This window comes from Eretmochelys imbricata, chromosome 8 (assembly GCF_965152235.1).
Source record: "Eretmochelys imbricata isolate rEreImb1 chromosome 8, rEreImb1.hap1, whole genome shotgun sequence".
In the NCBI taxonomy this organism is placed as follows: domain Eukaryota; kingdom Metazoa; phylum Chordata; order Testudines; family Cheloniidae; genus Eretmochelys; species Eretmochelys imbricata.
Genome location: NC_135579.1, coordinates 31,019,038 through 31,032,396, shown reverse-complemented (window position 1 = coordinate 31,032,396; position 13,359 = coordinate 31,019,038). Strand labels below are relative to the sequence as shown.

Here is a 13,359-nt window from a genome sequence, read left to right as displayed (position 1 = left end):
ACATGTGAAGTCCTCTTTCCTTTTACAGGTTTCCACAATGTATTAACCAATTCCATTGACATTGCACAAGAAGGAACAGAATCCAGTCAGCTCTTTCATAACTGTGACAGTTCAGCACAGGTAACACAAGTAAAATATAACGAATGGGTATTTAGTTACTAAATCAAACATATGTGACAATGACTACATACAGAGAGCACATCTGTTGGGTAAGAAGGTGCTATTTGTACATAATCACTCCTCACAGGAAAACTACCATTTAAGGAAATCTTGCTCCACAAAAGGGTAGTTAAGTACATACCTGTACTTCAAAATCCATATTCTCCAGAAATTTTTGGTTCATGGTTTCAGCAAATTTGTTGATAGCTCGCAAAAACACTCTAAAAAAAGAAAAAACAATGGAATAAGTTTATGGATGTGATCTTTGGAATGATATCTTAATCAGGTCTGATAGCAATTAAAAGCTCATTTATTTAAAGACTAAGGGTATGTCTACACTACGGAATAAGGTCGAAATTATAGAAGTCGTTTTTTTAGAAATCGGTTTTATATATTCCAGTGTGTGTGTCCCCACAGAAAATGCTCTAAGTGCATTAAGTGCATTAACTCGGCGGAGTGCTTCCACGGTACCGAGGCTAGAGTCAACTTCCGGAGCGTTGCACTGAAGATAGCTATCCCACAGTTCCCACAGTCTCCGCTGCCCATTGGAATTCTGGGTTGAGATCCCAATGTCTGATGGGGCTAAAACATTGTCGCGGGTGGTTCTGGGTACATATCGTCAGGCCCCCCTTCCCTCCCTCCCTCCGTGAAAGCAAGGGCAGACAATCGTTTCACGCCTTTTTTCCTGAGTTACCTGTGCAGACACCGTACCACAGCAAGCATGGAGCCCGCTCAGGTAACCGTCACCGTATGTCTCCTAGGTGCTGGCAGACGTGGTACGGCATTGCTACACAGTAGCAGCAACCCATTGCCTTCTGGCAGCAGATGGTACAGTACGACTGGTAGCTGTCCTCGTCGTGTCCAAGGTGCTCCTGGCCACATCGGCGGGGAGCGCCTGGGCAGACATGGGCACAGGGACTAAATTTGGAGTGACTTGACCAGGTCATTCTCTTTAGTCCTGCAGTCAGTCCTATTGAACCGTCTTATGGTGAGCAGGCAGGCAATACGGATTGCTAGCAGTCCTATTGCATCATCTTCTGCCGGGCAGGCAAGAGATGAGGATGGCTAGCAGTCCTACTGCACCATTTTCTGCTGAGCAGCCATGAGATGTGGATGGCATGCAGTCCTTCTGCACCGTCTGCTGCCAGCCAAAGATGTAAAAGGTAGATGGAGTGGATCAAAACAAGAAATAGACCAGATCTGTTTTGTACTCATTTGCCTCCTCCCCCGTCTAGGGGACTCATTCCTCTAGGTCACACTGCAGTCACTCACAGAGAAGGTGCAGCGAGGTAAATCTAGTCATGTATCAATCAGAGGCCAGGCTAACCTCCTTGTTCCAATAAGAACAATAACTTAGGTGCACCATTTCTTATTGGAACCCTCTGTGAAGTCCTGCCTGAAATACTCCTTGATGTAAAGACACCCCCTTTGTTGATTTTAGCTCCCTGAAGCCAACCCTGTAAGCCGTGTCGTCAGTCGCCCCTCCCTCCATCAGAGCAACGGCAGACAATCGTTCCGCGCCTTTTTTCTGTGCGGACGCCATGCCAAGGCAAGCATGGAGGCCGCTCAGCTCACTTTGGCAATTAGGAGCACATTAAACACCACACGCATTATCCAGCAGTATATGCAGCACCAGAACCTGGCAAAGCAATACCGGGCGAGGAGGCGACGTCAGCGCGGTCACGTGAGTGATCAGGACATGGACACAGATTTCTCTGAAAGCATGGGCCCTGCCAATGCATGCATCATGGTGCTAATGGGGCAGGTTCATGCTGTGGAACGCCGATTCTGGGCTCGGGAAACAAGCACAGACTGGTGGGACCGCATAGTGTTGCGGGTCTGGGACGATTCCCAGTGGCTGCAAAACTTTCGCATGCGTAAGGGCACTTTCATGGAACTTTGTGACTTGCTTTCCCCTGCCCTGAGGTGCATGAATACCAAGATGAGAGCAGCCCTCACAGTTGAGAAGCAAGTGGCAATAGCCCTGTTGAAGCTTGCAACGCCAGACAGCTACCAGTCAGTTGGGAATCAATTTGGAATGGGCAAATCTACTGTTGGGGCTGCTGTGATGCAAGTAGCCCACGCAATCAAAGATCTGCTGATATCAAGGGTAGTGACCCTGGGAAATGTGCAGGTCATAGTGGATGGCTTTGCTGCAATGGGATTCCCTAACTGTGATGGGGCCATAGACGGAACCCAATCCCTATCTTGGCACTGGAGCACCAAGCCGGCGAGTACATAAACCGCAAGGGGTACTTTTCAATAGTGCTGCAAGCTCTGGTGGTTCACAAGGGACGTTTCACCAACATCAATGTGGGATGGCCGGGAAAGGTACATGATGCTCGCATCTTCAGGAACTCTGGTCTGTTTCAAAAGCTGCAGGAAGGGACTTTATTCCCAGACCAGAAAATAACTGTTGGGGATGTTGAAATGCCTATATGTATCCTTGGGGACCCAGCCTACCCCTTAATGCCATGGCTCATGAAGCCATACACAGGCAGCCTGGACAGTAGTCAGGAGCTGTTCAACTACAGGCTGAGCAAGTGCAGAATGGTGGTAGAATGTGCATTTGGACGTTTAAAGGCATGCTGGTGCAGTTTACTGACTCGCTTAGACCTCAGTGAAACCAATATTCCCACTGTTATTACTGCTTGCTCTGTGCTCCACAATATCTGAGAGAGTAAGGGGGAGACGTTTATGGCAGGGTGGGAGGTTGAGACGTTTATGGCGGGGTGGGAGGTTGAGGCAAATCGCCTGGCTGCTGGTTATGCGCAGCCAGACACCAGGGTGGTTAGAAGAGCACAGGAGGGCGCGGTACGCATCAGAGAAGCTTTGAAAACCAGTTTCATGACTGGCCAGGCTACGGTGTGAAAGTTCTCTTTGTTTCTCCTTGATGAAACCCCCCGCCCCTTGGTTCACTCTACTTCCCTGTAAGATAACCACCCTCCCCTCCTCCCTTCAATCACCGCTTGCAGAGGCAATAAAGTCATTGTTGCTTCACATTCATGCATTCTTTATTCATTCATCACACAAATAGGGGGATGACTACCAAGGTAGCCCAGGAGGGGTGGTGGAGGAGGGTAGGAAAATGCCACACAGCACTTTAAAAGTTTACAACTTTAAAATTTATTGAATGCCAGCCTTTTTTGGGGGGGCAATCCTCTGTGGCGGAGTGGCTGGTTGGCCGGTGCCCCCCTCCACCGCGTTCTTGGGCGTCTGGGTGTGGAGGCTATGGAACTTGGGGAGGAGGACGGTTGGTTACACAGGGGCTGTAGTGGCAGTCTGTGCTTCAGCTGCCTTTGCTGCAGCTCAACCATACACTGGAGCATACTGGTTTGGTCCTCCAGCAGCCTCAGCATTGAATCCTGCCTCCTCTCATCACGCTGCCGCCACATTTGAGCTTCAGCCCTGTCATCAGCGCACTACTTACTCTCTTCAGCCCGCCACTTACTCTCTTCAGCCCGCCACCTCTCCTCCCGGTCATTTTGTGCTTTCCTGCACTCTGACATTATTTGTCTCCATGCATTCGTCTGTGCTCTGTCAGTGTGGGAGGACAGCATGAGCTCGGAGAGCATTTCATCTCGAGTGCGTTTTTTTTTCTTTCTAAGCTTCACTAGCCTCTGGGAAGGAAAAGATCCTGTGATCATTGAAACACATGCAGCTGGTGGAGAAAAAAAAAAGGGACAGCGGTATTTAAAAAGACACATTTTATAAAACAGTGGCTACACTCTTTCAGGGTAAACCTTGCTGTTAACATTACATACATAGCACATGTGCTTTCATTACAAGGTCGCATTTTGCCTCCCCCCACCGCGTGGCTACCCCCTCCCTGTGGCTAACAGCGGGGAACATTTCTGTTTAGCCACAGGCAAACAGCCCAGCAGGAATGGGCTCCTCTGAGTGTCCCCTGAAGAAAAGCACTCTATTTCAACCAGGTGACCATGAATGATATCTCACTCTCCTGAGGATAACACAGAGAGATAAAGAACGGATGTTGTTTGAACGCCAGCAAACATACACTGCAATGCTTTGTTGTACAATGATTCCCGAGTACGTGTTACTGGCCTGGAGTGGTAAAGTGTCCTACCATGAAGGACGCAATAAGGCTGCCCTCCCCAGAAACCTTTTGCAAAGGCTTTGGGAGTACATCCAGGAGAGCCGCGAATGCCAGGGCAAAGTAATCCTTTCACATGGTTGCTTTTAAACCATGTATAGTATTTTAAAAGGTACACTCACCGGAGGTCCCTTCTCCGCCTGCTGGGTCCAGGAGGCAGCCTTGGGTGGGTTCGGGGGGTGCTGGCTCCAGGTCCAGGGTGAGAAACAGTTCCTGGCTGTCGGGAAAACCGGTTTCTCCGCTTGCTTGCTGTGAGCTATCTACAACCTCATCATCATCTTCTTCGTCCCCAAAACCTGCTTCCGTATTGCCTCCATCTCCATTGAAGGAGTCAAACAACACGGCTGGGGTAGTGGTGGCTGAACCCCCTAAAATGGCATGCAGCCCATCACAGAAGCGGCATGTTTGGGGCTCTGACCCGGAGCGGCCGTTCGCCTCTCTGCTTTTCTGGTAGGCTTGCCTCAGCTCCTTCAGTTTCACGCGGCACTGCTTCAGGTCCCTGTTATGGCCTCTGTCCTTCATGCCCTGGGAGATTTTGACAAAGGTTTTGGCATTTCAAAAACTGGAACGGAGTTCTGATAGCACGGATTCCTCTCCCCATACAGCAATCAGATCCCGTACCTCCCGTTCGGTCCATGCTGGAGCTCTTTTGCAATTCTGGGACTCCATCATGGTCACCTCTGCTGATGAGCTCTGCATGGTCACCTGCAGCTTGCCACGCTGGCCAAACAGGAAATGAGATTCAAAAGTTTGCAGTTCTTTTCCTGTCTACCTGGCCAGTGCATCGGAGTTGAGAGTGCTGTCAAGAGCGGTCACAATGGAGCACTCTGGGATAGCTCCCAGAGGCCAATACCGTCGAATTGTGTCCACAGTACCCCAAATTCGAGCCGGCAAGGCTGATTTAAGCGCTAATCCACTTGTCAGGGGTGGAGTAAGGAAATCGATTTTAAGAGCCCTTTAAGTCGAAATAAAGGGCTTCATCGTGTGGACGGGTGCAGGTTTACATCGATTTAATGCTGCTAAATTCGACCTAAAGTCCTAGTGTAGACCAGGGCTGACAAAACTAGAAGTAGCGAAAGTCACACATCCACAAAATACCACAAACTTCATTCCTTGGAACAGCACGTCATTTAAAATACATTATACTTTGTGAAAGTATTTCATTCATTATTTGACTGTCGGAAGGTTCTTCAATTATGTTTTCAATATAAAAAATTGGACAATGTTATTTCTTTGTTCCGCTGAACATTACAGTGAACTGTAGGAAACACACAGTATAATAAATCTTTCATACACAATTTACCTTCTATGTGACAGCTATGCTTTGTTTACAGAAATGTTATTGCTTTCCTTTCACTGATCTGTCAGCCAGAAATACTCAATCCTTTTGTGATTATAAAGGTTGTTTGCTCATTAGGAATGTAAGGTATATTTTCCTAATTAAAAGATACAGTGTATAGCTTGTTGATTTTCAAACAGAATCTCATGTTTTCTCACAGTTTCTTCTGCAGGTAGATTGTAATACACACTCTAAATTGACTTAATACATTTTATTTTTTGCAAGCAACACAAAGGTCAGAATCTATTATTGCACACCAGGTCATAACTCTAAGAGCTAGGAATGTAGCATCTTTTCCTAGTACAGTGCTTTCTTAAAAGGAAATGCCAGGTTAAAAGTCATATTTGGAAAACAAACTTCCCTGCCTATCTCTGTACTAATAAAACCTTCAAATTAAAAAGTCAGTCAACTGTACCTCTCATTATTTATGATGTTTGTTAATTTTATGCACTTCATTTAGCTTGGAATTTGAAAATAAAGTCATGTATTTGACTTTAGTTTACACCTAGTTTGGTCAGTTTAGTAATGTTATACAGCAATATTTGGGTTGCAGGTAACATTTACTACTTAGTTCTGGTAGACATGAATCCCTCCTCATCAAGGAATGAATTTAATATGCCCCTCAGTATGACGCAAGGACAGACTTAGGGGTCTCACCTTAAACCTCTCTTCTTCTCACTTTACTTTGTTTCTCTATAAGGGTGAGGATACTGATCTCTTGATGACCTGACAAACCTTGCAGTTTGCCAATAGGAATCACAAAAGGGCACAGACAGGCCCATCCAGGCAAGGACTTGCACAGTCTCCTGCACTGGGATGGATTCCAAGGGCTCCCAGTGGGAGCAGGGGTGATTCTTACTCGTTTGCTGACAGTCTACAGGGTTCACTGCCTGACATTGGGGCTTGATGGGGGAAGAGATAGCTAGTCATTTGTGTTAAAAGCAGTGTTGTTCTTCCAGTTTTATGTAGCTATTGTTTCAGGACCTCGTGATGACACAAACCAGATTTCTCTTGCACACAGAAATGGAATTATAATCACTATGTTTGAGGTCAGAAAAGATTTCCCACTCCCCAGACCACCGCCCAAGCTATTCTGATGGTTTTGCTGTGGAGCAACCTGCAGAAAACATCTTGCAGGATATAGGGCTGAAGGGCAGGTGCCCAAGACTCGGGATAGGCACCAGATCACTCCAAGATGGGCTGTTGGCAGCCCTAGCTTAGAGTTGTAGGCAGACAATTTGCTCAGAACAACAGAAATGCATTTTCAAGGTGCATTTATTGTGCAAAGACTGGTCTTTGTTATTAGGGTTGAACTTGACTGGCCAGAATCCCTCTCTCTAGGAGTTGATGGCCATTGCATCATTTCCCGAGGCAAAGGGCTTGAGAGTAGGAATGCTACAGACCTCTTGGGGAGGAATATAGGGCGTAGGTGGACCCTTACTGTCATGCACAAATATAGCCCTCTCACTCTCCCATCCCTAATATTGGTGGGGGTTTGTACATGCAATTTGCAGGTGGCATTCTGGGCATCCTACTGGAGTCCAATGCATTATGATTCTTTAGGATTTGCAGGTTGAATTATTACTATAGCAGTTGTGCCTTGCAATTTAATCCATTTACAGTTGCTTTGTTTCTTTTCTATATCATTCCTAGCAGAATCAGCAAAGCACATTTATACAGAAAACTCTGGGGTACAATTTGATCTGTCCGTGTCCCTTCAATGCCAGTTGAAGCTAATCTTGGTAACCCAGTTAAGGGTCTGGTCCTGAGAAAGGCTGAGTTTCTTCAACTCAAAATGAATCCAGTTGGCCAAATTTTACTTGACACTGTCCCTTTCACATCAGCTCAGCTAACCTAGTTGTCAAAGGCATCCTGGTCAAGAACTTCCTTCAGAACACTCAACAGTGTGTGGATCTGCATGCTGGGCCCATGTGCCTTTAAGCTTCCATTGGCAGCCTGTCTGGTACACTTTCTGGGCACAGATTCTCTGTTTAGTACCTTTTCTGGAAGTGGGACTCTGCACTCAGCTGCCTTAGGACTCAACACCAGTGCTGAACCCCTTCATGCCTTCACAGTAGCTCAAGCACACCTGCCCCAGACTGCCAACTTTGTGGGGCACTCTAGTTTATAGTTTACCTCAACATGACTTGTGAAGCAATCAAACAGCCTTTGCACAAGGATTTCTGAAACACCACTGTTTATTTTAAACAGAGATATACAGATCTAGGTAAAACAATGAATACCAGCTACATCATTCCCTGCCCCAGTTTCCTCACCACTGTGGAGCATTCTTTGAGATATGGATCAGTGTTCTTTCAGGGTTTTGCGTCCCCTCTCTTCCAGCTCAGGGCTTCTTGGAATAAAGAGTGTCCCTGCGGTCAGTACCCTTCAACTCCAGCAGTCAAAAAGGTTTCCTTCCAGTCAGAAAATTTGCCCTTTTGAGTCCCTCCCCAACTTCTTAACTTTCGTGTTTTTAAACAACTGCTCTGATACCTCCAAATCTTTGTTCCCTTTGGGGTTGTCATAAATATAAAGGGAAGGGTAAACCCCTTTGAAATCCCTCCTGGCCAGGGGAAAGCTCCTCTCACCTGTAAAGGGTTAAGAAGCTAAAGGTAACCTCGCTGGCACCTGACCAAAATGACCAATGAGGGGACAAGATACTTTCAAAAGCTGGGAGGAGGGAGAGAAACAAAGGGTCTGTGTCTGTCTGTATGCTGTGCTTGGCCAGGGATAGACCAGGAATGGAGTCTTAGAACTTTTAGTAAGTAATCTAGCTAGGTATGTGTTAGATTATGATTTCTTTAAATGGCTGAGAAAAGAATTGTGCTGAATAGAATAACTATTTCTGTCTGTGTATCTTTTTGTAACTTAAGGTTTTGCCTAGAGGGGTTCTCTATGTTTTTGAATCTAATTACCCTGTAAGATATCTACCATCCTGATTTTACAGGGGGGATTTCTTCATTTCTATTTACTTCTATTTTCTATTAAAAGTCTTCTTGTAAAAAACTGAATGTTTTTTCATTGTTCTCAGATCCAAGGGTTTGGGTCTGTGGTCACCTATGCAAATTGGTGAGGCTTTTTATCCAACATTTCCCAGGAAAGGGGGGGGTGCAAGTGTTGGGAGGATTGTTCATTGTTCTTAAGATCCAAGGGTCTGGGTCTGTAGTCACCGAGGCAAATTGGTGAGGCTTTTTACCAAACCTTGTCCAGGAAGTGGGGTGCAGGGTTTTGGGAAGTATTTTGGGGGGAAAGACGCGTCCAAACAGCTCTTCCCCAGTAACCAGTATTAGTTTGGTGGTGGTAGCGGCCATTCCAAGGACCACGGGTGGAATACTTTGTACCTTGGGGAAGTTTTGACCTAAGCTGGTAAAGATAAGCTTAGGAGGTTTTTCATGCAGGTCCCCACATCTGTACCCTAGAGTTCAGAGTGGGGGAGGAACCTTGACAGGGGTATTTTTTCACTCCTTAAAAACCCTAGTTTTCTGCTGCCAAATTGAAGAAATCTTGTTTCACCTAGGTTGTAGCCGACACATTGTTCAGTTTGGGCAAGATCTATTCAGATGTTGATGGTCTTTAAGGACCATCCTATTCAGAGACAGTGCTCAAGAGCCCCGCCCTGTCTCCTGAGCATAAGGAGTAGGAGGCAAGAATGCAGTAAAGAAAATAAGGGATGAAACATTCAGAGAGTTCATAATCTCAAAATTAATAAATTGCATATAGGCAGATTGCTAAAATTGTCATGCTGTCTAACTTAATTAACTAACGAAGACAGCCATCAAACTAACCTAGTTAAAAATGCTTGACAAGACTGTTGGCTGATGCTAGTTTTCTTTTTATCAATCATGTTTAACAATGCCTAAGAAGGGCTAGGGATGTAAAGGAAAATGCAAGGAAAGTGTCTGAAAGTTACCTCACAAACCATTCCTAGTGTACTTATTAACCAATTAAGACTACCTGATTATATTAACATGGTTACAATGCCTTATACTGTATATTCTGAGTATTCTTTATCAGTCTCCTTTTGAAAGGGCACCCCTTTCACACTCAGGCCATTTTCATCTGGTACATTGGAGTAACACATTTTCAGGAAATATGCAATATCTTCATGCTGTCAAGTTTGAAATACTTCTCATACATTTGTATTTTGCCTTGAGGGTATCTCTCTCTGTTATTAAAAAGAAAAGGAGTACTTGTGGCACCGTAGAGACTAACAAATTTATTTGAGCATAAGCTTTCGTGAGCTACAGCTCACTTCATCTGTTATTGGCATTCAGTGAGGAGACTTGACTTCTATGTCTGGCTCTGTCACTGTGGTGTTGTGTGAATTTTGGCAACTAAAAATGTCTAATGCCTCAGTTTCTCCTTTTGTAGAAAAGATATTACTTAACTACCCCAATGGGGTTCATTTGAAGCTACAGTGATGCTTGTAGAGTGCTTTGGAAGTCCTCAAATCTGATAGTAGAGGCAAGTATCATTTTAATTATTGTTATAAGTATATTGCATTACAGTGTAGTGTGGACTAATGGACTGCCCTTAAGTCTAAGTGAAGAGAAAGTCAAATTCAATCCAGACAGAAGAAAAAAAATAGCATTATTTTAACTGACAGCAAAGAGAAGATACAGAGAATTAGAGCAATGGTTCCCAAACTTGTTCCGCCGCTTGTGCAGGGAAAACCCCTGGCGGGCCGGTTTGTTTACCTGCCGCATCTGCAGGTTCGGCTGATCGCGGCTCCCAGTGGCTGCAGTTCACTGCTCCAGGCCAATGGGAGCTGCTGGAAGCAGTGTGGGCTGAGGGACTTCATACTAGCTGAATTCAGAAATAATTGCAAAAGAAAGACATACCCTATCATAACTCATGTTACTCTCCCTCCCTGACAGCTCCCTGCACCTCTTCTCTTCTCAGAATCTGGATCAGTAGTAGCCAAGTCTGCTTTCAAGATTGAGAATGCTCAAAGGGTAGCATCTCAACTTCCAAAGCAGGATTCTCATTTAATTGAAATAACTTTTCCTTATTAACTTCCCCCTAAGACTCTTAAATTCTTTGGCGATTCTACTGATTTTCATCACTCAGATCCACAAAAAATTGTTCTCTGAGGTGTTTATGTACAATAACTTCTCCATAAATATCTGAGAGCTACAAAACATGATCCTGACTGTATTCAATGATTTTGGTGTAAGATGGCTAATTAAGACTCTACTCCCTGACAACGTATATTTCCAGAATGTTTCTCCCATGCCCTGGAAGACACAACTTCTACATTGCCATTCATATCAAAAACGTAGGTCTACAGGCCTGTGGGTGACCTTCATCAAGGCCCAGATTTTCCCTGTGCACCAAGCCAAATAGCTGTGTTTAACTCAGGGGATAAGAAGGGATGAATCATCCTCTGACATTCCCATCTGGTGTTATCTGGACCGGTGATCTGCTAGGTCACTCCAATCCTCAACTCCGGGAGCCAGACTTACCCTGCTCTGCTGTGAGAACCCCCACTCCTAGGCTGTTCACGCACAGCCTCTGGCATGTAAGCTGCTCCTTGGATTGTGCAACCAAATGACACCAGCCAATATCTCCGGTCCCAGACACAACCCTAGGAACCTTCGTCTTGCAGTGCCCAGTTATGCCCACTGGACACTGCAAGCTTATATGAGTCTGTCAATTTAACAAAAGAAATGGATATGTACCAGGCTTGTTATCCCAAGGTGAGTCTCTGACACACTTCAAATCAAATGCACTGCTTCCGGTAGAATAAACAATCAGATTTATTAACTACAAAGATAAATTTTAATTGATTATAAATCAAAGCACAACAAGTTGGATTTGGTCAAATGAAATAAAAGCAAAACACATTCTAAGCTGATTTTAACACTTTCAGTGCCCTTAGAAACTTAGATGCTTCTCACCAGTGGCTGGCTGGTTGCCCTTGAGTTGCCTTGTGTGGTGTCTGTAGATGTAGGTGGAAGAGAAAGGAAGAGCATGGCAAAGTCTCTCCCTTTTATCATGTCCTTTCTTCCCTCTTGGCTTCCCCCGCACCTTCAGAGTCAGGTGAGCATTACCTCATTGCAGTCCCAAACTGACCAAAGGAAGGGGGGTAACTCACTCGAGAGATCCTTTTGTTGCTGCCTAGGCCAGCATCCTTTGTTCCTGTGAAGCTGGGCTGGGTTTGTCCCATACATGATGAGGTGTGAACTGCCTCTCTGCTCTTGGAGAGTTTTTGCCTGGCCTTATTTCAAGCCATTAAGACACATTTTCAGCCTCATAACTATATACATGAAATTATAACCTATAACATTACTATAACAACAATGCTCAGTGCATCATGAGTCTTCCGAAGACACCTGACATGACAAACTTTGTATTGGATACCACATAATCATTTTACAAGGACGAACACAGTGGTGCTGTGTGTTCCCCTGAGGTACAGAGCATCATACATGCCCCTCAGTTTGTAAAGTGACAATGAAGTCATTCCTCAGCTACTTCTGCAACTCTGAAGCTTCAGTAGCTCGAGCTGCTCCTGCATCCCCAATTTGTAATGGCTATGTCTGATAGATACACACATCATTGTATCTATTGGTCTCATCTATGTTCCTCCTGAACTCTGAGTGGCAAAATATTGTAGAACAGGAAGGGGATTCACATCTACCACACAATGGCCCTTTTCTTCCCACTGCAGAAATGGAACTGTGTCTGGGGACCTCTCCAACTGCAAGATTTAGGCTCTAAATGTTAGTAGCCCTCTCTAAGCAAGACATAAATATTCTCAACCACATAATCAAATGATAGTCATATGTTGAGACCTCTGTAACAATGCACCTTTTGCTCCTTCCTTCCAACATTTGACCTGTGAAGTTAACAAGTGGTTTCTTTATTATAAAGAATAATGTATAGATATTTAAGCACATGATTGAGTCTTCACATCAGATACTGAGATGTCTATCCTAAATGGCCAAAACTGGATCTGCAAATAACTGCGTGCAACACCAGGGACTAGCCTGAAACACTATAATTCTCCTATGGTGAAAGGTTGATTTCAGACTGTCTTTGACAGAAACTGGAACACAGGAGCTGAGAGGAACAAAGGAATATTTCCCTACTTATAGGTACCACTTTTTTTTATCAACTAAATAAAAAATGCAACATACTCTAAAGCTATTACTAGAAAATGAAGAATGTCCATTTACTCTGAAAATCTGAATATAACCCCATCTTTAGAAGTGGAAATATATGAATATAAACAAACTATAGCTCTCTAATTCTGGACTGTTATTAGCAAAGAAAAAGTTAAACTAATCCACTGATACTCTGTACTTGGCTGTGACTTAAACTGAAAGGGTGATTACAGTAGGATTGACACTGGTTAAAGTAAATACTCATATATTTTTCATAGGCAAATAAGCCTATAAGAATTAGTAACTAGTTTTAAGACTGATCCTGAAAAACATCTTGCATACGAGAATCCAATTATTCCAATGGTTATCATTCACCTCTAGGCAGCTTGGCAGGGTCAGCCTCTTAACTTCCACTTCTGGAACTTGCTTCTGGGATACAAAACCATGGCCAAGATTTTAAAAAAATGAGGTCCTAAAGTTCAGCTTGAAGGCCATATATAGGCAACTAGATAAGGGACTGGTTTTTCAAACTTCTGAGCACCCACCAGCTCCCATGGTTAACACTACTTAAAATCAAGTCACTTATTTATATGCTTATATATGGATTTAAAAGCTGAAAGTTAGGGCACAGTACTTTT

The 13,359-nt window shown here is 44.4% G+C and overlaps 1 protein-coding gene across 1 annotated transcript in view; it reads right to left on the bottom strand.

The window, feature by feature from the left end:
* The window catches only part of DOCK2 (dedicator of cytokinesis 2), a 505,601-nt gene that overhangs the window by 103,886 nt on the left and 388,356 nt on the right, over positions 1 to 13,359 (bottom strand). The window contains exon 30 of the mRNA XM_077824538.1: positions 302 to 380. Within this exon, the coding sequence (XP_077680664.1) occupies positions 302 to 380 (79 nt within the window). The remainder of the gene's footprint in view (positions 1 to 301; positions 381 to 13,359) is intronic.